The sequence below is a fragment of the Schistocerca cancellata genome, chromosome 1 (assembly GCF_023864275.1).
Source record: "Schistocerca cancellata isolate TAMUIC-IGC-003103 chromosome 1, iqSchCanc2.1, whole genome shotgun sequence".
Taxonomy (NCBI): domain Eukaryota; kingdom Metazoa; phylum Arthropoda; class Insecta; order Orthoptera; family Acrididae; genus Schistocerca; species Schistocerca cancellata.
In genome coordinates, this window is record NC_064626.1 from 841475548 (window position 1) to 841500742 (window position 25195).

General features: G+C 43.5%; 1 protein-coding gene and 1 non-coding gene across 2 annotated transcripts in view; both read right to left on the reverse strand.

Moving 5' to 3' along the window:
• The window catches only part of LOC126107117 (beta-1,3-glucan-binding protein-like), a 279494-nt gene that overhangs the window by 36080 nt on the left and 218219 nt on the right, over positions 1 to 25195 (reverse strand). Inside the window, exons 2-4 of the mRNA XM_049913338.1 lie at positions 22227 to 22346; positions 8999 to 9126; positions 1365 to 1560 (exon numbers count right to left, since the gene is read on the reverse strand). Of these exons, the coding sequence (XP_049769295.1) occupies positions 1365 to 1560; positions 8999 to 9126; positions 22227 to 22346 (444 nt within the window). The remainder of the gene's footprint in view (positions 1 to 1364; positions 1561 to 8998; positions 9127 to 22226; positions 22347 to 25195) is intronic.
• Positions 2269 to 2342, reverse strand: Trnat-ugu (transfer RNA threonine (anticodon UGU)). The gene has a single exon. It is a non-coding gene; the product is annotated as a tRNA-Thr (tRNA).

Genomic DNA, 25195 nt, shown 5'->3' on the forward strand with positions numbered 1-25195 from the left:
AGACACTGGCGTCGGTTTTTTGTAACTCTCAAGCATTGTACAACACAGTATGCAAGTATATGGTGGTGTTGTACTGCTGAAAATACGTTATAATTGTGCAAAAGAAATTTAAATATGCGACCGCAGTAGCTTTTTTCTATCTCTTTCAACAAAACCGAGGGTGGAAATACAATTCTGCAGTCACAACTGACAATGCATTAAAATAAAATGAATATGTTTTAATTAATAATATCTATTACAGTAGTAAAAGGTGTCCTACACAAATACTGTTGTTCTAATTGCTTACAGGCCACAAAAGCAAACTCGTATCTTCTCTTATTCATTAAACAAATACAGTCTCTTTCATCAATCTTTAAATTGTTGATTATATCGGTCACATTTTCAAAGGCAGTTGGATAGCTAATCTTGTTTGTGATTGAGTGAGTCTCTATCAACTTCTGAAGTATCAAGACCTGATTTACGGTAACGGATGCCAGGAAATCAAAAATAGAAAAAAGTAGCTGTTGGAAGATATCATTAAGAGTCCACAATGAAGTATGAAAAATTTTTTTCGGCAGGAAGTGTCACGTACCAAAATATTTCGGGCTATTGTGCCGTGGCGACTAAATTTCTTCAAAAATGGTTCAAATGGCTCTGAGCACTATGGGACTTAACATCTGAGGTCATCAGTCCCCTAGAACTTAGAACTACTTAAACCTAACTAACCTAAGGACATCACACACATCCATGCCCGAGGCAGGATTCGAAACTGCGACCGTAGCAGTAGCGCGGTTCCGGACTGAAACGCCTAGACCCGCTCGGCCACAACGGCCGGCGACTAAATTTCTTCCAGAAACGCAAATTTTCTTTCCCATCCGCGAAGAAGTCACAGTTTTTATGAAGGTCCAATTCACATCATGGCTCACTATTGACTCACTAGCAAGTCAGGTTGTGAATCGAACTTTCATAGCACCTGCAACCCTTTTTGAAGAAGTCATCTGTAGTTGGTGACGAAACATTGACGTCAGCCACGAAATTAATTAGGCTCCGGAACAATAATCGGAAACATGTATTGTGGGATGCACTCAGTAACGTGACACCCTTCACCAAACTCTCGGTCGCTGAAATCTTGAAAATGATGCTCTCTCTACACTCAACTTAGAAAAACGTCCAGTTTGTTACACTGTTCAGAACTGCCCCAAATACAATTGAACTGTAATATTTATTATCTGTGCATTAACTGCAAGTGAAGGAGTGAATGGACGGAAAACATAACCCCCAGTTGTTTACGAAGTAAGGTAATTGAATGCATTGCAGTGTGCCACCTGGAAGAAAAATATAGACATATCGAAAGAGAGTAGAGAACAAAAGAGAGTAATACTGACGCCATCCAGTGTGTCTGCCTCCAGACGTTGTAGGAAGAGTTGGGCCCGAAGTGCAGCGTGGCGCCCACGTGGTCGACGCCCATGGAGGCGCCTGCGGCGGTGGTGAGCTTGCGGTTGCTGCGGCACTCCACTAGGTCGATCTCGCCGGAGGCGGGCCACCCGCCGTACTCGTTGCGTGCCGGTTTCAGCCAGATAGCTGCGGCATACACAAGCACATCGTACACTTCACTTTCACCGTCCGGCTCCCACCCTGCTGCCGGACTTCTGGTTGTACCTTACTCGAGTTATACTCACTTGACAGGTGGGTAACTGTATACGACAGGTTGTCTCAAGTACGACGCGAGCAGAGCATGCGGCATAGCGCAGGGCCCGATATCGTACAGGCAAGTCGCCCCACCTGTTCCCGGCCCTTTTCTCGGACTTGCTGGTGGCGTATTCCTTTCAAGCGTGACTGACTAGACTTGCTACGAACGCACTTTCAAGAAATTAGGGAACATCGTAGGGCCACTTAGCACTTCAGACTCGTGACTTAGTTGCATCTGGTCACGTAGCTGCGCACGAACACAGAGTGAAACGATACAACGTGGTGCTAGTGCACCAGCAGTTCAATTCCGGTACTTTTGATCAATGTCGGTACTGAAACTGGCTTTTGCTGTCTGTGCATGATGGAAGAAGGAAGGAAGAAAGATTAGGATTTAACGTCCCGTCGACGACGCGATCATTGGAGCTCGAGCTCGAATTGTTTTTATACTTATATGGATATGGTGTCTCTTCTTTCGGACATGTCCGAAAGTACAGACACCATTGATGACCTGCAGCTGTCTAGAACGAAATTAGAATTACATTAATACCTTCAGCTGTTGACGGGCGTTGATATATATCAAAGGGGACAGGTGAAAATGTGTGCCCCGACCGGGACTCGAACCCGGGATCTCCTGCTTACAGGGCAGACGCTCTATCCATCTGAGCCACCGAGGACACAGAGGATAGCGCGACTGCGGGGAATACCTCGCGCACGCCTCCCGTGAGACCCACATTCCCACCTTGTATCTCTACACACTACATTCGTAGTGTCCCACCCCAACACTCTCATTACTGGTGGAAGATATTCTTTCAAAGTCCCATAAGAGTTCGAGGAATATGTGTGCATCCGCACAGAAGAAGGAGGTCATTGCCGGTATTGCCAGAACTAAATACTTGTATGGATATGGTGTCAGTTCTTTCGGACATGTCCGAAAGAACAAACACCATATCCATATAAGTATAAAAACAATTCGAGCTCGAGCTCCAATGATCGCGTCGTCGACGGGACGTTAAATCCTAATCTTTCTTCCTTCCTTCTTCCATCATGCACAGACAGTAAAAGCCAAAGCCAGTTTCAGTACTGACATTGATCAAAAGTATCGGAATTGAACTGCTGGTGCACTAGCGTCACGTTGTATCGTTTCACTCTGTGTTCGTACGCAGCTACGTGACTTGGAAAGAATGTCTTCCACGAGTAATGAGTGTGTTGGGGTGGGACACTACGAATGTAGTGTGTGGACATACAAGGTGGGAATGTGGGTTTCAAGGGAGGCGTGCGCGAGATAGTCCCTGCAGTCGTACTATCCTCTGTGCCCTCGGTGGCTCAGATGGCTGCCGGCACGGTAGCTCAGCGTGTTCGGTCAGAGAGCCGGTTGGCCTCTGTAATAAAAAACTGAGTGGAAGGATCAACCACCGAACTTGAACAGGATGTCTTGCGACGCAACGACCAAACACAACGATCATTAACGAACAAAGTGCAAAAAAAAAAAAAAAAAAGGGATGGATAGAGCGTCTGCCATGTAATCAGGAGATCCCGGGTTCGAGTCCCGCTCGGAGCACACATTTTCACCTGTCCCCGCTGATATATATATCTACTCCCGTCAACAGCTGAAGGTATCAATATAACTCTAATTTCGAATTGTTTTTTGTCAAGGAGAGGGAAGGAAATCAGCAGTACCCCTTTAAAGTAATCATCCTGGTACACGTATGAAGTGATTTAGGAAACCATGGAAAACTTATGTCTGTGTGGTCAAAGGCGGACATGGACCTTTGTCCTCCAGAATACGCGTCCATTCTGCTATCTCCACTGCGCTACCTCGCTCGGTTGCGTGATGGAGAGGTTGATCCCAAAATGCAAAATTTTTGTGATGATCCGAGGCTGCGTTTATGGGCTTATGTGAACTCTGAGTACAGGCGACGTTGCAGTTCTGAAAAACCTCATGAGCTATATCAAGAGCATCTGCATGATATAAAAACAGGAGTGTGTGGAGTAATGACTGTAGTACGTATTATTACATCAGTCTTCCACCACCAAAACAAAGATTCTAACACGATAGTTCCCATCACCAGGAACACCTTATTATACTGTTATAAACGCATTGGAAGTATGTGCTCTCGCACTACCCAGCGTGATGTAGCGATATGTGCTTTCATTAGTTGTTAAGCATCTGAAAAATGTTTATAGTACATTGTTCACATATAAGCTGCAGTAATCTACTCTTATTCAAGAGTGAGATGGTACAGTGGTTAGCCCACTGGACTGGTATACGAGAGGATGCCAGTTCAGATCACCTTCAGCAATCCTGATTCAGGTTTCCTGTGGTTTCCCTAAATCTCCGAAGGCAAACACAGGGAAGTTTCCTATGAAAGGACACGGCTGATTCCCTTCCCCATCCATCCTCCAATCTGAAGCCGTGCTCGGTCTCTAATGGCCTCGTCTTCGTCGGGAACCTGAACCACAATATTCTTTCAAAAGTCCTTTTAGTGGACCATATAATACCCCACACCTCCATTCTGATTCATCTTTGGTGCCTATTCTACCTGTCCTTTTGGTTTGAATGAAACAAATCTGAAATAGGGAAAGGAAATTGGAGAACAATAGTAAGACGTCCATGCATACATAGCTTATAACTTGCCTGCCTACCTCCAGTGCGCCACTGTCTCTGTTCTTACGTCATTATTGCTTATCCAAAGGAATTTATTTTTAACTATCGCGTTCTCACCCTCCGTTGCAGTTATTAATAACAAGAAAAATAGTTTTTGCCTTGAGTTGTAACAATACACACATCAAAGTTTCTGTCCTTAAAAGTACCACAGATTACACATTCAATTTAAGAAATGAGCAATGACTGTTCGACTAGGTGTCAAATGGGCTTAGGAAAACTGAAAAGATCCTATTTCTACCTCCTTCCTTCGTTTCACTTAGTAGTGTGTCTAGGTCTACATAAAGCCAACATTGAAGTTTTCCGTATACCTATTTCCATGAGTCCAAAAGTACAGATAGCATCATTATAACCGTTTTCAACCTTAACATGTTCCGGTCAGCGAAGTACACTACCCTCACTCCACCATCTCACCTTCATGGCAATAAGTCTATCAGGAATGACTAAGAAACTAGAATAAAAGCATAAGAGTGGAAGTTAAAAAGAAGTCGAAAACTCCCTTAGTGGAAAATCAAGTAGATGTAGAATTTTGCATTAAAATAAAACTCAGGCTTCTTCGACATTCAGTCAAAACATTATCAGTGGTAATTAGTTACGTGACGTAGGAGCATGTATGTTGACGTACGTTTTGACACACCAGAAATTATTACAAATGGTAGTGTTGCATTATTGAATGCACCTACCAGTAACAATAGTAGCGAGAGTGGTAAGAATTTAAAAGATTCAGCACACACACTCCTCGTAATGAGCGATAAGCAGTTAAGTCTGCTTTCCACATGCAACTAAAGTGACGTCGCAGCAAGCAGCAGCAGAGTGATACAACAGTAGTGCCGTATGAAGCTATTTCCACATGCATCTGTCAAGATGCTAGTGGCATCGTTTTCAATAATGCGTACCAAATTTTAGAGTTTCACCTTGTGCAGGCGCACAAAAAGACACTGTAATATATACTCCGAGGTGACAAAGGTCATGGGATACCTTTTATGTCGCGCCGGACCTCCTTTTGTTCGGCGTAGTGCAGCAGCTCGACGTGGCATGGACTCAACAAGTCTTTGGAAGTGCCCAACAGAAATACTGAGCCATCCATAATTGGGGAACTGTTGCTGATGCAGGATTCTATACACAAACTTATCTCTCGATTCGATGGAAATCATGTCGGGCGATCTTGGTGGCCAGATTACTCGCTCGAATTGTCCAGAATGTTCTTCAAACCAATCCCGGGCAACTGTGGCTAGGTGACATGCCGTATTGTCATCCATAAAAATTCCATCTTTGCTTGGGAATGAATGGCTGCATACGGTCTCAAAATAGCAGAACATAAACATTTCCAGTCAATGATCGGTTCCGTTGCTCCAGAGGACCCAGTCCATTCCATGTGAACACAGCCAACACCATTATGGAGCCACTAACAGCTTGCCTTCTTGACAACTTGCGTCCGTGTCTTCATGGGGTCGGCGCCACACTCGAACGCTACCGTCAGCTGTTACCAGGAGAAATCGGGACTTACCTGACCAGGCCGCGGTTACCCAGCCGTCCAGGGCCAACCCATATACACTCCTGGAAATTGAAATAAGAACACCGTGAATTCGTTGTCCCAGGAAGGGGAAACTTTATTGACACATTCCTGGGGTCAGATACATCACATAATCACACTGACAGAACCACAGGCACATAGACACAGGCAACAGAGCATGCACAATGTCGGCACTAGTACAGTGTATATCCACCTTTCGCAGCAATGCAGGCTGCTATTCTCCCATGGAGACGATCGTAGAGATGCTGGATGTAGTCCTGTAGAACGGCTTGCCATGCCATTTCCACCTGGCGCCTCAGTTGGACCAGCGTTCGTGCTGGACGTGCAGACCGCGTGAGACGACGCTTCATCCAGTCCCAAACATGCTCAATGGGGGACAGATCCGGAGATCTTGCTGGCCAGGGTAGTTGACTTACACCTTCTAGAGCACGTTGGGTGGCACGGGATACATGCGGACGTGCATTGTCCTGTTGGAACAGCAAGTTCCCTTGCCGGTCTAGGAATGGTAGAACGATGGATTCGATGACGGTTTGGATGTACCGTGCACTATTCAGTGTCCCCTCGACGATCACCAGTGGTGTACGGCCAGTGTAGGAGATCGCTCCCCACACCATGATGCCGGGTGTTGGCCCTGTGTGCCTCGGTTGTATGCAGTCCTGATTGTGGCGCTCACCTGCACACCGCCAAACACGCATACGACCATCATTGGCACCAAGGCAGAAGCGACTCTCATCACTGAAGACGACACGTCTCCTTTCGTCCCTCCATTCACGCCTGTCGCGACACCACTGGAGGCGGGCTGCACGATGTTGGGGCGTGAGTGGAAGACGGCCTAACGGTGTGTGGGACCGTAGCCCAGCTTCATGGAGACGGTTGCGAATGGTCCTCGCCGATACCCCAGGAGCAACAGTGTCCCTAATTTGCTGGGAAGTGGCGGTGCGGTCCCCTACGGCACTGCGTAGGATCCTACGGTCTTGGCGTGCATCCGTGCGTCGCTGCGGTCCGGTCCCAGGTCGACGGGCACGTGCACCTTCCGCCGACCACTGGCGACAACATCGATGTACTGTGGAGACCTCACGCCCCACGTGTTGAGCAATTCGGCGGTACGTCCACCCGGCCTCCCGCATGCCCACTATACGCCCTCGCTCAAAGTCCGTCAACTGCACATACGGTTCACGTCCACGCTGTCGCGGCATGCTACCAGTGTTAAAGACTGCGATGGAGCTCCGTATGCCACGGCAAACTGGCTGACACTGACGGCGGCGGTGCACAAATGCTGCGCAGCTAGCGCCATTCGACGGCCAACACCGCGGTTCCTGGTGTGTCCGCTGTGCCGTGCGTGTGATCATTGCTTGTACAGCCCTCTCGCAGTGTCCGGAGCAAGTATGGTGGGTCTGACACACCGGTGTCAATGTGTTCTTTTTTCCATTTCCAGGAGTGTAGTTTCTAGACCAGGAGAGGCGCCGCAAGCGATGTCGTGCTGTTAGCAAATGCACTCGCGTCGGTCGTCTGCTGCCATAGTCCATTAACGCCAATTTTCGCCGAGACCAGCCGCACAGTCCGTGACTGCAGCGCCTTAGACCGCTCGGCTAATATCGTTGACAATTCTACGCAAACGCTGCTGCTCTCTGTCGTTAAGCGAAGGCCGTCGGCCACTAAGCTGCTCGTGGTGAGACGTAATGCCTGGAATTTGGTGTTCTCGGCACGCACTTGACGCTGTGGATTTCGGAATACTGAGTTCTCTAACGATATCCGAAATGGAATGTGCCACGAGTCTAGCTCCAACTACCATTCCTCTTTCAAAGTCTGTTAATTCACGTCTGCGGCCATACTCACGTCGGAAACCTTTTCAAAAATGGTTTAAATGGCTCTGAGCACTATGGGACTTAGCTTCTGAGGTCATCAGTCCACTAGAACTTAGAACTACTTAAAGCTAACTGAGCTAAGGAAATCACATACGTCCATGCCCTCGGCAGGATTCGAACCAGCGACTGTAGTGGTCGCGTGGTTCCAAACTGTAGCGCCTAGAAGCGCTCGGCCACTCCGGCCGGCGGAAACCCTTTCACATGAATCATCTGGGTATAAATGACAGCTACGCCAATGCACTGTCCTTTTATACTTTGTGCACGCGATACTACCGCCATCTGTATGTGTACATGTCCCCATCCCATGACTTTGTCACCTCAGTGCACTAGGCGGTTGGATATTCATATTTCCTTTTTAAAGATTAAAAACTGTCTTGATCGCAACCTTTTAATTTTTTTTTTTTTTTTGGAGTGACCAGTTTCGATTCTATTTAAGAACCATCTTCAATCTCTGAAAAAACATATTACCAGATAGAGGGAGCGTTATAATAGTAAGTATATATAACAAAATGTAGAACTAATAAATAAATATACCCAGAACGGTGGGTGGACTCCGTGGAGCAAGTTGCGCAGACCCTCGACGCTGGAATAACTGCTAATGGAACAAGGAGGGTACGGTTATTAAATAGGCTGGGTCAGGCCCACCGTCCTTAGTGTGACATCATTGCTAGGCAATCAGAACGACGTCTATGATTAGGTAAGCACAAGAAGTAGATCAGAAAGTGCGTTATAGTTAAATTACATCGTAATATCATTATAAATGATTATTCGTCATAAAATATAAACTATAAATGTTACTTGATTTAAGATCAGCTAAAAGTATGCTGCCTTAAATAGAATCGAAACCGGTCACTCCAATAAAAATAAAAAAAGTTGCGATCAAAACTGTTTTTAACCTTTAATTTCAATTTTCAAGATCGCCGATAAGGTTTCCAAAAATTTCATATTTCCTTATTAAAAGCTACTGCCAGTTATATTGTCACCAGAAACTTTAGTTCGTTCCTCACTCGACTTGTGTTTAACCAACACGGAAAGCGGATACAGCGGTAGTGCTCCGAAATTCAGCCAGGAGGTGGCAGTCGAATGAGATTCCTCTGTGGTAACTTTTAGTGGCGTGGCTAAAAATGGCGTATCAGAAAGTTGTGTGTTTCGACAAGTAACTTCGGTGACGCCACTCGAGTGGCGGCCGAATGGTGTCACTTTTGTTGCGTGTGGAAAGCCGGCCTTAAGTTATCGCCAGCGCCAGTGTGGCAGCGGCGGGCTACTCACCGGGCCAGAGCCAGTCGCCGCGCGGCATCTTGGCGCGCACCTCGATGCGGCCGTAGCGGAAGGAGAAGGACTTGATGGTGCGGATGCGCGCCGACTGTAGTGGCGTCACGATGTCGCTGCCGGCCTTCCTGCGCACACACCACCACAATCATATGACTCGCCACCAAAGTTCAGAGTTATAGAAAAATTTAAATCACCCAGCGTGTTTTCAAAGCAGCAACGTGGAAGCCTGGCAAAGATTAAGTTGGATGTATCTTCTGGCACAGGCCGGTAAAGAGAATATGTACTGACAATCCAACATTTACTGTTTATTAGGAGAAATCGCTTCAACCCATGCTTGCTGTCTGGGATCTTTTTAGACCCCAAGGCACTTTCAACTACAAAGAAATATTTTTAACGTGCTTGTAGGAATATCATCGTCCAGATATGTTTTTTATGGACTGTTTATTATAACCGGTTAAAATATTTCTGGTTATGTAGCGGTTCGTAGTATAGTAATTTGAAATTTTTGCAATTGGATCGGACAATACGACAGGTATACAACAAGTGATTTTCTGTGTTATACACTCACGGAAAAAAATTGCAGTACCAAGAAATAATTAATGTAGAGTACTGAAATTTTGGGAATACATTTGTCTGGGCAACATATATAAGTGATTAACATTGCAAGATCACAGTTTAATGTATGCGCACGATAGGCCACTGTAAATGTGAAATGCTTGACAATTAATAACCAATGAAGCCGCCAGAATGTTGAAGTCAAGCTTGAAAACGTACAGGCATTGTGTTGTACAGGTGCTGGACGTCACATGGAGTTCCATGCCTGTTGCACTTGGTTGCCCAATATAGGGACGGTAGTGTTGGTTGTGGACGACACTGGAGTTACTCATCGATATAACTGACGATGGCAGAAGTAAAGAAGTAGCAGGCTGGAAACAGCAAGGTAAAGCTTTTCTAAAAACGGAAAAACGCTTACATCGAAAATAACTTTAAGTGTCCGGTGCTGTTTTCTGAAAATATTGTGCGTGTGTGTGTGTGTGTGTGTGTGTGTGTGTGTGTGTGTGTGTGTGTGTGTGTGTAGCCCTATGCGGAAGATACGTGGATGATTTATAAACAGTGCAGAGCAAAGCAGAACAGAAGCTACTAAAATGCGAATTTACAGAAGAAGGCTGTAATTTCGAAGGGTTCGTCCACTAACTAACGAAGAGTACTGCATAGGTTTCGGTGAGAAAAGTGTTTTGTGACTCAAAATCACTAAAAGAAGGAATAGGTTGATAGAAAGCATTCTGCGGACCAAGGAATAGTTAATCTGAACATGGCGGAAATGTTTTCTTCGCGGGAGAGGGGGGGGGGGGGGGGCAGGGGAAATGAAGGCGGGTGTGAGCATTTAAAAGGGAGATTAAGTCAGATTCAAGCGGATGACAACAAGAACAACAACACGCTAATCAGAGAGAGTAAAATGATCTTCCTATTTCCCTAAAATGATTGTAGTAGTATCTTACCTGTTTGGTGTCTTATGTGATTTGTGTATTCACCAGAGAATTTACTATAGTCAGCAAGAGACAAACGGTTTTGTGATGGAATACGATTGTTATCGGAAGTGTAATAGAACGGAGGTCTCTGGCTTTCGCTTTTCCTTGTATCGACGGCACTGATTTATCACGATGAACGTATCAGTCTTTCATAGTTTTAATTAGCAAAGTACTCTTCAGTTGAAATTTAGGCATTCGAGTTCGTATTAAGAAAGAATTAAGTATATCAACATCTTAGTGATATTGATATTGCACGGGGCGGTAATTGTGATGACAATGGATTGCCGGCCGGAGTGGCCGTGCGGTTCTAGGCGCTACACTACAGTCAGGAGCCGAGCGACCGCTACGGTCGCAGGTTCGAATCCTGCCTCGGGCATGGATGTGTGTGATGTCCTTAGGTTAGGTAGGTTTAAGTAGTTCTAAGTTCTCGGGAACTGATGACCTCAGAAGTTAAGTCCCATAGTGCTCAGAGCCATTTGAACCTTTTTTTTTTTTTCAAGCAGATCGAAAAAGAAAGAAAATAAGAATGGTGAAGGACCAGGTTCGAGTCCCAGACTGGCACACAGTTGTAATCCGCCAAGAGTTTCAAACAAGCGTACACTCCGCTGGAGAGTGAAAGATCATTCTGGATAAAATGGAATATTCCCTCTGATATACCACCGCCAAACACTCTGTAGAACTTGCTCCCGAAATCCAGCGACAAAATTTGGGAGCTTGTTCATTTTCTGAGTACATAGTCCCCAGTGGCTCAGTAAACTGTGATAATCTAACTATGGTCTATTTCGTTTGTTGCTCCAATACCTTTTTTTTCTGTGAAAATACCTTCACAACAGCGAAAAAGTCTGTAACATGCAATCATCATAACACGGAAAATTTGATTTCTCATTGGTCCCACGCACAAAGGCAGAAGTTCTGCTATATGGTTGCACTCGTTGTGGAAACATTTCAAAAGAGGGCCTTTATATCGCTCTTCCATTACATTCAACACATCGATACATGAGGTGTATATCAGCCCAACCTTCGTCAGTAACCCTATCTGTACTGCTGTGTGTCATTATTGACGTACAACTAAGACTGATGGAAAAATAAACTCGTGGTAGGACCGAGCAGTACTGAGCGCTAGCTTGAGGGAAAAAAGTAAATTAGATATTACTGTTGTCAACAGCAAGGACAATGAGTGAAGAGAACAAGTTTGTTTCCAGACAAGATATGCAGCGCATTCTGCCAACGTTTGCACTGTTGTATGGATATTTTATTCAATACAAAGTGTACATTGTTCAAGAAATAGTGTGGAACCATGGATTAAACACATTGAAGATTGTATGAGCTTTGTATTCATTACTATGAATCGTTTCTATAGCACGTATCAACCCATAAAAGCATTTTCACAAATATGGTAAAGACCAAAACTCAAAGAGTAAATAGTTTTCTGAAAGAGTAAATATTTTCGCTGATTTGTGTAATATTTATCAAATCAATAAGTACCCTGTACTATACACTTTCTAGAGCAGTTGGTTATCTTCCTCAGGAAATAAGCTATCTCCATATCAAATTTCATCTAATCAGTGCAGCCGGTTGGTCATGGAAACGTAACAGACAGGGTTACTTTCACATTTACAATATTAGTATGGATAAAACTTTCAGTTACGGTATCTTGTTTCGATGATCTGATTTTGATGAAATTTATAAAGTGCTCCAAGCTATGCTCAAGTTAGCTGTAAAACCGCAATGAAAATTCGTTGAGTGTTTTGGAGATTAGCGTGTTCAAACAGAGAAAGAGACAAATACGACTGTTTTACATAAAACTTTAAATCATTGTTTCTTTGTTTCGGTTTTCCGATTTTGATGAAATAAAGCCTGTATGGTGCCCCAAGCTATACCCGAGTTATTTGCGAAAACCCGCTGCTAATTCGTCCAGTACTTTTGGAGGAACGTGTTCAAGCAGACAGACACGACAGATTTATTATTAGTATAGATCGATATACGTCAAAGGAAATCCATAAAATTTGAGCACGCCGGTGGCTGGACAGTAAATGTCGAACGTAAGATCTTGGATATAGCAAAGGAAGACTGAAGCACGCTCGCACAATATTTTCGCAAATGGAAACTTCAAGTTATCCATACCAGAACGGAGGTCATGTGTTTCCTCTAAAACAATAGATTGGTCAATCAGGAAGTTACAGTATATGTAGAGAATATCGTTCGTCCCAACAATGAATAAAACATCGTGAACGGAACTTTAAGCTACATGTAACATTTATCGAAAAGTTCCGTTAAACTGCGCTCAGAAAAACCTTTTACTGTACTTAGAGATTGCTTTCTAGGGCATGAACTAGTAATGTTTTCTTTTCCGACACACCGATCCCTTACAGCAGGGGTCTCCTAACATTTTAGCCTAAGCCCCAAGTACCAACACCTAGAAACAGTGTGTCTATGTTTTCATGAGAACTGATACCGAGTACTGCTCGGAACTCCTAGGTACAATTTAGAAGTTTTCGTGAATCTTACCATTGCTGCCCGTCTTTACGAGCTGACACTGAGCGCCACTGCAGTAGTCATTACACAGTGAACTACTTATCGTTTGACCTTGAGCTGTGTCCTCAATTTCATTTCATATACATTGCTACAAGTAAATACCACTCGCGAAGGTCGTTGTAAAGCGCTTCCACGAAACCTTGTTACTTCCGTGCCTCATTAACATCACAGCAAAGTGGTCAGAACGTAGCGCGAGCTGCATACGGCGTCAGGACTGGGTGATATCTTCCCACCACCAAATTCCTCTCCACACAGCGGAGGTTGTGGTTACCTCCCCGTTCCCTGCTCAAGAAAAGGAGGTCAGACTATAGTTCATCATATCAACATACTGTAGTGTTGAATTAAGGGCAAATTTTCGTTTCAGGACCAGTCGGTGATTGAGATATCTATGACACAGGGAGCAGGGGTGGACTCCACTACGCAGTTTCTGTTAGCACTGACAGGCAACTGCCCAGGCCATTTCGTTGCCGCAGTGATATCCGATGGACGTGCTGGGCTTCACGTATTGTTACGACTACTTCCGACAATGTTAAATGTCCTAGTAATATTTTCCGGATGTAGAGAAAATAAGTAGAACAGCACCAACTCGTTGGTAGGGGCAACATATGTGATGAGAAAAATAAAATATGGTGGGACTAGTGTGTTTTGTGACTGCATTTTCGTAGTGAAGGTACAGTGTGTTTAACAGTGAGTGTTTAATTCAATTAAAATTTCCTTAAAGATAAATCCAGTGCCATTCTATACCAGACCCCTTGCTCTTAATTTGCATTATTTTGATTTGCAGTTACACCCCTTTCGTTTGGGTTTGAAAACAGCTTTGTCAGGATTCTACTTTACAGATTGGTAGATTATAGGATAATGCGTGACTTAGTGTTCATTTACAGTGGCCAAAGAAGCCGATCGAGACCAGAAGGTGTTTCTTGAAATGGTTGTTAAAAAAAAGAAAAAAGGCAGAAAACAGAATCCTTATGCGGATCATCGTTCGGTAAGCGAGTCAGTTTTTTACAGTTTCCACTACTCCTTGTGCGAATGACTCGTTATGGGAGGTGCTCAACAAGCAAGATTAGACTGTAATAAGAAAATTATGGAGGGCCGTATACCATGCATGTCAGACCCGTTACCGAGGGCCGGATTGATGGTGTACGAGGGCTGGTAGTTTGGAAGCCTCCGCCTTAGAGGGTACGAAAATAATATCGGATTGTTAACAGTTCAATCATCGACGTAAAAGGAATCTTTCGTCCTACGTGCCATCCGGATATGGAACGGGGAGGACTTTAAATGTATGGAACAATGAGAGGAGCGTCTGCTAAATACGTTGTAGCGATTCGCAGAAAAACAAAATTTTGCTGCAGATTTAAACGAACAACATCAACGAAGTCCTTCAAGGAGAAGGACAGACAAGAAAAAGAGATTAGTCCTCAAGACGCATTAGACAAAGAGGAGAGACTCGCAAAGATCCGGGATGAGTTTCATCTCTGGTCTCGACACAGACTGAATTTCCCAGAAAGATTTTTACTGCAGATCACGTCTCGCAGTTGAAAGAGGAAAAAAATATTTTGATTGGCATAATAATTATGGAGATTGGATCGGGTTCGAGTCGAGATCTAAATTGGATTCGATTATTTTTGCGCGAGACGCGACTGAGTTACTCGCATCGCGATGTGTACGTCGCGACTACCTTTATTTCCTTCGCGTTATTAACTCCATGGTCAAGGCCACGTTGCCAGCTGGAGCGAATCGCTCAACGACCACGTTACGCATCAGACGCTAAGAAACAAAAAGCCTGGCCGTACCACGCTGTCTGACGTCACGGCCGCTTCTCAGGGAGCGGAGCGCCGCAGCAGGCCTTGGGCGCGCCGCCGCCTCCTCCGCACCAGCCTTGTGTTAGGCCCGTAATTTACGGTGAGGATCTGCCGGGCCATTCCTGCATTTCCTGACAAGCGAGGCCGGCGTCCTTGCCGAGGTTCCCTCGACCTTGCCACCAGACATCGCACGGAAGCAGCTCTCTTCGCGAGGAAACAAATTTATTACTCTGTTGCTAGTGCCCTACGAGGACGTTTTAAAATGTATCACCAGCTGCGATATAGTCGCCTATACGAACAGTGATCCAATACTGACAAATGTTTTTTATTCCAGTCCTTGATCACAATATTAATTCTTTTGACGATGACCGGTTTCAGTCCGTAATAACCATCCTCAGATCTTTTCTACACCATGTCCTAAAGTGATAAGGCCATAATGGCATCGTCAAAACATATAATCAGCAAAAAATGGCTCTGAGCACTATGGGACTTAACATCTGAGGTCATCAGTCCCCTAGAACTTAGAACTACTTAAACGTAACTAACCTGAGGACATCACACACATCCATGCCCGAGGCAGGATTCGAACCTGCCACCGTAGCGGTCACGCGATTCGAGACTGAAGCACCTAGAACAGCTCGGCCACACCGTATAATCAGCACAGCAGATTTTAGATCTATGTGACGATGTTGTGCTGATTATATTTATATGTTTTGACGATGCCATTTGGCTTTATCACTTTAGGACATGGTGCAGAAAAGATCTGAGGATGGTCATTACAAACTGAAACCGATCATGAGAATTGAGATTGTGATCAAAGACTGGAGTAAAAATCGTTTTAAAATGTAGACTAGTCTGCGAATTTTTTTTTTCACATACAACTTGAAAGGCCATACCTACGTGCAGCTATCGCTCCTACATGTCTCCCTCTCATGATGAATAAATTCCTAAGAGCATCATATGAACAATGAAGTTATTCCTTGCCTGATCTTTGACTTTTACCACTGCGGCGCAGTCAGCCTGAATGGAGAACTACTGATTATTATAATAATGGTCGCCCGCCTCCTCAATGACTTTAGGTCACAGTTACATCACTGAAATTAAAACATTCTCCAAAATCTTTGAATCCCTGGGACCGATATCTTGCCAGTATCAATGTAGATAACAGGCAAAGATGGTAGAGATTGTCGATTCCCGGAATGGATGAACTGTCTGTATATATAATTGAGATTTTACGGAGCCCACAGTTCCCGAGTTCTTCTCTCTCCTGGTCAATTAGTATACTGTGTACATCGCACTTCGTATTTATATTAAATTAATTGTTTGAACAAAAAATTGATAGTGGTGGTAAATGCTCTACTTCAAAAACTGTCTACTATATGCGGATGCTATTTTGTATGGTGATGTTTAAATTATGTGCCAAATAGTTTATAACAAATAAGTGTAAACTGAGTGTGGGTGTTCGTAGTATAGGTACTGATGTCAAATGAAAGAACTACACATTTAAGCCTTCGTATGTTGTCGTGGCCTGACTGTAAAAATTTTTATTAATTTAGAAACACTCGCAAATTCAGTATACTTTGCTTATGAATTATGTGCAAAATACGTGTATCACCGACGCGAAGCTTATGTCGTAAGAATCGTTTTTATGAAATCTTCAAAACGCTGTAGTTTCTTTCTGAATCCTATCATCGGTTCCTGCAAAGATACGACTGCCCATTAAAATATACTCGAATACGCGCCATTCCTCTACTTCAGTCACAGTCGCATTACAACCTGGATGCCTGACCGTTGGGATCTCTGGCCGACATCCTTTCCCTCTCTTCGCTCTCCATGTAGACCTGCCCACCTCTACAGGGCTTGGCACTTACCTCTGACTGAGTCGCACAGTACCGCGTCCTCTCTGACTGATGTTATTATTCTCACGTGCAATATCACGGTTATTAATTACTATTTTCGACGACAATGGGTTTTTAACTTTAAATGCCACAACTTTTATAGTACGCAATGAGATTTTAAAATTGTATTCGGTACATACTGTGTATTTGCTTCAACTGATGTATTGCTAACTGGAGGTCATCTTCATCATCTGCAGATAGCAGTGCACTTTGAATAGTGGATTTATCTAACATAATTCCTGGATAATTCTTTGATTTAGATTTTTTAAAGTAAATTTACAAATGACTGGATGAACGAGATCGCCCCATCTCACTTCTTGCCTGATATTTATCTCATCTTTTCTGTCATATATATCACATTAATTTTTTACACACTATAAGCTTCTGATTATCCTTTTGAGTTGGACAGCCAATGACACACATTTATGCCTGTAATTTATTTGGACTAACTTGACGGGAAGATTTCTCAAAATCTGTAAACGTATTGTAGGTTTCAAGATTAAATTATCTGTTTTATGACTCGTTTTATTGTAAAAATATTTTCGCTACAGGTCCTACATTTGTAGGGAGAAATGGTTTTCTGAAAGAGGTTCAGGATGTAACATTCTGTAGACATTTAAATCATTAGAGACGAGGCACTACTTCTGATGTAATGACTACCCAGAAGAAGTAGTTTATGCAGATAGAGCATTTGACATTTATAGGAGCAAACAAAAGTACGAGAAGAGCATAGTGAAAAAAGCGGATAATCCTAGTACCTAGTAGTGGTAAACATAAGTCAGACCAATAGTTTCCCCGGTAGACGTATGCACAAGTGCAATCATATTTACTTCGAAACACCGCGAGTAAGGTGTAAATTACAAAGTGATAAACTTCGTTTTGAGTTTATCATTATTCCAGCTACGTAAGTACTGGTAAACAGCGTTTCGGCAAGTCTATTGGCCATGGCTCGCCAGTACCAAGTTCCTCGGCATGAACACACTGTTTTTTTTTTTTGAGAGGGTTTTTAAAAGCTTTGGTGAATTGCAGCCCTGTTGATGGTGTCGATGAATTCAGAGAACGCATTGTGGATGGTCCTCAGTGCGTTCGGAACACACCTGAGATTTCTGAACGTGCACGAGCATCGATGAGGAGACGTTGCTGAAGCCTGCCTTCGCTTGAGCGGTGCCCATATGGAACACTTGTAATGCGTCTTCCTGAAGTGGATATCTGCAGTTGGGATCCTCTGGGACTTTGTTATAAGGTATTCATACGCTCATTTGTAATACGTCGTATCGGAGAAACCATTGGTTTCCGTGTCTGTTTTTACTGGGAATCCTTGTTTGTTTCATTGCCATCTAATCACTCCTTTCGTTTGTACCTGTAGTAGTCAAATATCTCGACTATCGTGAATTCGAAACTTATTCTTATAAGTCCAGTGACTTAAGCACTGCGGCACTCATTCCTGGAATTTTTTTCAATTAGTATCAGTAAACCCGAATACCTTAAACAATTGAACTATCATGTGTAAAACGACTTCAAACTATAGTCGACATAATCGTCTTGAGAGAATTCATTAGCTATATACTAGTGGCTATTTAAAATAATTATCATTAATTACACACTTTTTAAATTCAGTTACATGTTTCGATCACATTGGATCATCTTCAGACCTAAAACTAAATATGTACCATCTAATATTTTACAATAGTAGAAAAGAGAAGAACTGTATATAAAAGCAGAATTTACGCAAGTAATTGCATCAGCAGCCCGTCTTGTCTACTCAGCACAACATATCAGAGTACTGTATTTTGCAAACATTGACCGTAGTTTACTACTGTAATATATTTGATGGTACATATTTAGTTTTACTTTGTTTTAGGTCTGAAGATGATCCAGTGTGACCGAAACATTAATCTAATTAAAAAAGTGTGCAACTGAGACGGAACAATTAATGAGAGTTATCTTAAATATCTGTAACTTCAAACGTTTGATTACAAGTGAGTTAATGTGTTAAGCATTTTACGTTAAGTATATCAGTGAGAAGAAGTTTGGAAAAGGCTTCAAAATATGCTTAACGTTTGTTAGAAGTTGTAAAACACTCTCATTACGAGACACTGTATGATATAGTCTGTGTAATTTGCGATCAGTTTTAAGCTAAAGAAAGTTTTCGGCGCATCTCAGTGTTTGCGACGTCATATCTCCTGAAACACGTGTCGCACAATGATATAATTTTTCATGTACATTGAGATTTTATGTGGATACTGTCAGCAAATTGCGTTGCGAATAGAGTCCTTAGCAAATATGTAATAAATTAAAACGTCATTTCCGATGTTGCAGCTTTACTGCATGAACAGCGAAAATGTAGTAAGTGGTAAACTTTTTCCGCTCTCCATTTAGTGGGAGACGGCAGCCAGAAATGTTTCGTAAGAGTTTGAAAGTATGTTAAAATTTGTCTGAAGTTGCTAAGTGCTCGCGTTCTCAAACACTGGATGAGTAAAGTCCGAGTATGTGCGCGCCCTCAATTAGGCTGCCTCAAGACAAACACACTATTTCTCACTTTAAGACTTTTTATGTAAAACTCTTAACATAAGATTACACCGCTTCATGTGTAGATTACGACAGAAATTTAATTTTTCTTTAATTTGGTCAGTTTGCCGTTAAGTCGGCAACCTGTAAATGGTCTTCGGTTCCGGTTTGCGTGATAGACGCCTAATATCAGTATGCGTGCGACAAAATGCTTGCCAATATGTTCCAAAGCGCCGCACCTGAAAACGGGAGCCGCGCGGGATTAGCCGTGCGGTCTTAGGCGCTGCACTCATGGACTGTGCGGCTGGTCCCGGCGGAGGTTCGAGTCCTCCCTCCGGCATGGGTGTGTGTGTTTGTCCTTAGGATAATTTACGTTAAGTAGTGTGTAAGCTTAGGGACTGATTACCTTGGCACTTAAGTCCCATAAGATTTCACACACATTTCAACATTTGAAAACGGGATTTTCCGGTGCTCATAAATCGGCTATATTGGTGATAAAAAGGTAGGGTCAACTGTTTTGGATAGGCCTTGCACTAGGCACCATTCTGTATACCCAACGAAAGGACCATTGCTGTCCTACAGTACAGGGTCAAAGTATGGATATTACAATTTCCTTCCGCTTAGGCAAATGGAGCACTGATTGAACTTACGGAGGCACTGTTAGTTTATGGACGGTTTCTCGGAAAACTCCAGAAACCCAGTCGAGGATTCAAAGATGGCTGTGCACAACAAATAGCTGAAATTCGTACCATATATTTCTAAGATCCCGATCTTGAACAGTCTTGAAAATCTGCTTGGTATTTGTATGTCTTTCCAGATACAGAGATTCAAAGTTATCGCAATCGTACGGGTAAAATATGCACGTAAAAATTAAATAGATTGATGACCTATGATTTAATTAAATTGACGGGTATAGCCGTGAATGGATGAATGAATGAATAATGCAATGCGTAGATTCATGGGTGGTGCCTGAAAAAAACCAAGAAAGCTTTTTTCACCATATTTTTTGCAGTCAGCAGCGGACCAAGCCCCAGTAGCGGATTCCAAGACGGCCATACACAGCAAATGGCTGTATTTTGTACGATATATTCCTACTACTCCGGCCTCGGACAACCTTGAAAATTTTCTATATCTCTTCATCCGTTTCCGAGACACAAAGATTCAAATTTACCCCACTAGTATACGTAAAATGCGGTGTGAGGCGAAAACGCAGTTTATAAAGTGACCTAACACGGAGAAGTATTATGTGAATTATGTCCGTTATCATCAGAAGGACTCTGGGAACACCACGTCGTACTAATGAAGTACATTGATAATTTTTGTGTATGTAAAATGCGGACTGAAGTGTAAAATTAGTTATGCGTTATTTCAGTTTCAGATAAACAAAATATCAAAATTTTATTGACCCATAAAGTTTTTTCATATGTGTTACATTCCCTGATGCAGCAGAGAAAAGAAGGGAACCAGCGGGAAAATCCTCTTATCTGAGCACAAAAACGACGGATATGCTCCTTTTTTATTAAAAGACTCTGACTGAAAAGTGCTGCACCAGCTCCCCCATTCTGCCTTCCTCAGTACCTTTAAAAATGTACCCAGAAATTTTGGCATGCGAATATATTTTCGGCTTTTTGTGCTGAGAGAGGATACAGTGGCAGTAGGAAAGAAAAGTAATAAATACTGGATGACAGTAGACAAGGCTTGTGGTATAGAAAGAGCGAAGGAGACAATGGCAGTGTGAGACAAAGAAAGGGGTACAGTGGCAGTGGAAGATAGTAGACACTGAGAGAACAGTGCTAGGAAAAGAGTGAAGGAGACAGTGCCAGTGAGAGAGGAATAAAGATAAGATGAAAGTAGAAGTGGGTGAACGCTAGTGATAATGAGAGACAGCTATGACACTGACAATGAGAATGAGGAAGAGAGAAATAGTGATGATGAGAAGAGACAGCAGCAATTGGAAGGTATGATTGAGATAGTAGCAGTAAGAGAGAACAAGGGGGCGACAGTGACAGTGAGAGCAGACTGTAGTAGTAGGACAGACTGAAGGGGACTCTGGCTCAATAGCAGAGAGAGCCACAAAGAGATAATGACAATGAATTGGGTCGAATGAGTAAGTGAGAATGAGCAATTGAGAATGGTTGGGTATGAGAGATTTGCGGCGACGGACTAGGGGCTATGAGCGAGTTACGGTTCGGGGAACTTGCGCGAGTGAGGGGTGAGATGCATGTAATAAAGAGCGCGGTTATGTTCGAAGGCAGCACTTTAGCGAAAATTTGTAAAGGTGCTGAGAAAGGTGGAATGAGGCAGCTGGTATCTTAGTACAGAGAAACGTAGGGAAGCATATTCGCTTTATTGTGCTCCAAAATGGTTCAGATGGCTCTGAGCACTATGGGACTTCTGATGTCATCATTCCACTAGACTTAGAACTACTGAAACCTAACTAACCTAAGGACATCACACACATCCATGCCCGAGGCAGGATTCGAACCTGCGACCGTAGCAACAGCGCGGTTCCGGACTTTTTTTTTTTTTTTTTTTTTTTTTTTTTTTTTTTTTTTTTTTCGATATAGTTCGTTGCGTTTGGTCTGGGCGGACGTCACAAGCCATCTGTTCAAGTTGATCGTTGAATTATTGACTCAGTTTTTTTATTACAGAAAGCACGCAGCCCTCTGACCGGACACGCTGAGCTACCGTGCCGGTATGAAGTGCTTAGAACCGCTCGGCCACATATTGTGCTCCGATAGAAGCATTTTTTTCCGCTGGTAGATACCTATTCTTGTTTTCATTAACAATTAAACAACGAAATTGCTTTTTCGGAACGCGTGTGTACGTAATTTTCTTCTGTTATCTTGAACGTCTAATTACAGAAATGAAGAGCAAGAAATGTTCGTGTTGAAGGAAACTGGAAATCGCTGGGGTCACACTGGAGGAAGGCAGCGATGCGCTCTGTACTCACGAGACGCAGGGGCTGAGGTTGCAGGCCGGGTCGGACAGCGTGCCCGTGTACAGGAACTTCTCGCCGCGCTCGTCCGCCGTCAGCGTGGGCCGGATGTACAGCACGCCGTCCCGCACGTAGCTGCAACACACCGAGAGGACAGGCCGCTGTACTCGGCTGCAGATAACGCAGGCAAACAGGTAGCCCATGTCCCGCTCACTATCTGATGCTCCGCCCGTCTATGCGCAGGCTCTCACCCGAAGTTAACATAACACTTAACGGAAACAGCACTATACGATGCATCGAGGATAGTTCCAGCATTTCCAGTACTGACGATGAAATGAGTGACGGTCACAACACTGACATAACATAGACACACAAAACATACATAACGCAAAACACGTAAAACATGCTCCACTACTCACGCGAACATTAACCAGATTTTGCAATTTATATCTTATTATGAATGAATCTAATTAAAAGTAGAAGTAATTAGAATAGTAAGGTGGATAGATATTGTTCTAGAATCCAAGTTAAACCTGTACCCACAGCATTGTTAAGTAGTTACATAAGTGAACACAACCTTGTAAATGTAATAATACACTGAAGCGTCAAAGAAACCGGTATAGGCATGCGTATTCAAATACAGAGATACGTAAATAGGCAGAATAGGCGCTGCGGTCGACAACGCCTATATAAGACAAGTGTCTCGCGCAGTTGTTAGATCGGTTACTGCTGCTACAGTGCCAGATTATCAAGATTTAAGTGAGTTTGAAGGTAGTGTTATAGTTGGCGCACGAGCGATGCGACACAGCATCTCCGAGGTAGCGATGAAGTGGGGATTTACCTATGCGAGCATTTCACGAGTGTACCGTGAATATCAAGAATCCGGTGAAACATCAGATCTCCGACATAGCTGCGGCCGGATAAAGATCCTGCAACAACGGGACCAACTACGACTGAAGAGAATCGTTCAGCGTCACAGAATTGCAACCCTTACACAGATTTCAATGCTGGGTCATCAACAATTGTCAGCCTGCGAACCATTCAACGGAACATCATCGATATGTGCTTTTAGAGCCGAAGGCCCTCTTGTGTACCCTTGATGACTGCACGACACAAAGCTTTACGCCTCGCCTGGGCCCGTCAGCACAGTCATTCGACTGTTGATGACTGGAAACATGTTGCCTGGTCGGACGAGTCAAGTTGTATGGCGCGGATGGACGTGTACGACTATGGAGACAACTTCATGAATCCATGTACCCTGCATGTCAGCAAGGTACTGTTCAAGCTGGCGGAGGCTCTGTAATGGTATGGGGCGTGTACAGCTGGAGCGATATCGGATCCCTGACACATCTAGATACGACTGACAGGTGACATGTACGTAAGCATCCTGTCTGATCACCTGCATCCATTTATGTCCATTGTGTACTGGGCAATTACAGCAGGACAATGCGACACACCACACGTCCAGAATTGCTACAGAGTGGCTCCAGGAACACTCGTCTGAGTTTAAACACTTCCTCTGGCCTCCTTACTCGCCAGATATGAACACTCTTGAGCATATCTGGGATGTCTTGGCCGGCCGCGGTGGTCTAGCAGTTCAGGCGCTCAGTCCGGAACCGCGCGACTGCTGCGGTCGCAGGTTCGAATCCTGCCTCGGGCATGGATGTGTGTGATGTCCTTAGGTTAGTTAGGTTTAAGTAGTTCTAAGTTCTAGGGGACTGATGACCACAGATGTTAAGTCCCATAGTGCTCAGAACCATTTGAACCATTTTTGGATGTCTTGAAAAGCGCTCTTAAGAAGGCATCGCTACCCCCTCGTTCTCTTACGGATTTATGGACAGCCCTGCAGGATTCATGGTGTCAGTTCCCTCCAGCATTACTTCAGACATTAGTCGAGTCCATGCCACGTCTTGTTGCGGCACTTCAGCATGCTCGCGGGGGCCCTACAGGATATTAGGCAGGTGTGCCAGTTTTTTTTTGGCTCTTCGATGTATGAATGTAACATCGGTAAATTTAATCTAAAGTAAGCAATAAAAATCAAAAATGGTTCAAATGGCTCTGAGTACTATGGGACTGAACATCTGAGGTCATCACTCCCCTAGAACTTAGAACTACTTAAACCTAACTAACCTAAGGACATCACACACATCCATGACCGAGGCAGGATTCGAACCTGCAACCGTAGCGGTCACGCGGTGCCAGATTGAAGCGCCTAGAATCGCTCGGCCACCCCGGCTGGCCAAGAAAAATCAACCAGTGTAAATACACAACAGAAACAGATCATGCATATTACGCAATTATACAAAATTATGAATTCACTACCCAAAATAGTCTCGTTCTATTTTACAAAAATGTGTTTACAAGATTAATAATAACTTAGTGGTGGCTTTTTATATATAACTTAATTGGATAACAGTGAGGGAGGATATTGTTCCAGAGCCATGCAGAAATTGTTTACTAACTAACCTAGTAGTAGCAGATCTTATGTAACCTAACAAACATCAACTCACACAGAACTCTAACAAACAATCCATCGTAGATTAGATCCGCAGGGACTGAAAAAATCGAGTTTTCTAGAAGAGTGCTGTACATGTGGATAGTACTGAAATGGGTAGCAGCACATGTGGACGCTCTACTTGACGTTAAATACCAAGTCCCCTTCCCCAGGTGGTGTTGGTGAAGGGATATCTATACCTACTCTTCCCTGTCTTCTTTTATTCTCTTCTTAAATTATACAATAAATTTGAATTTCCTACTTCCAAATTCCTGTATTTTTCCTTAAAAAATAAATGTAATTGCTGTAAGTAAGTAAACAAAACACCAAAGTACATGAGACAGAGAAGATCCAACGAAGAGTAAGTACGACAGTGTTACGGAGGTAATCCACAAACTCCAGTGCCAGACGCTACAACAGAGGTTGTGTGTTTCGCGGCGAGGTTTACTGTTGAAATTTCAAGAGTACGTTCCAAGAATGGTAGGGCAAC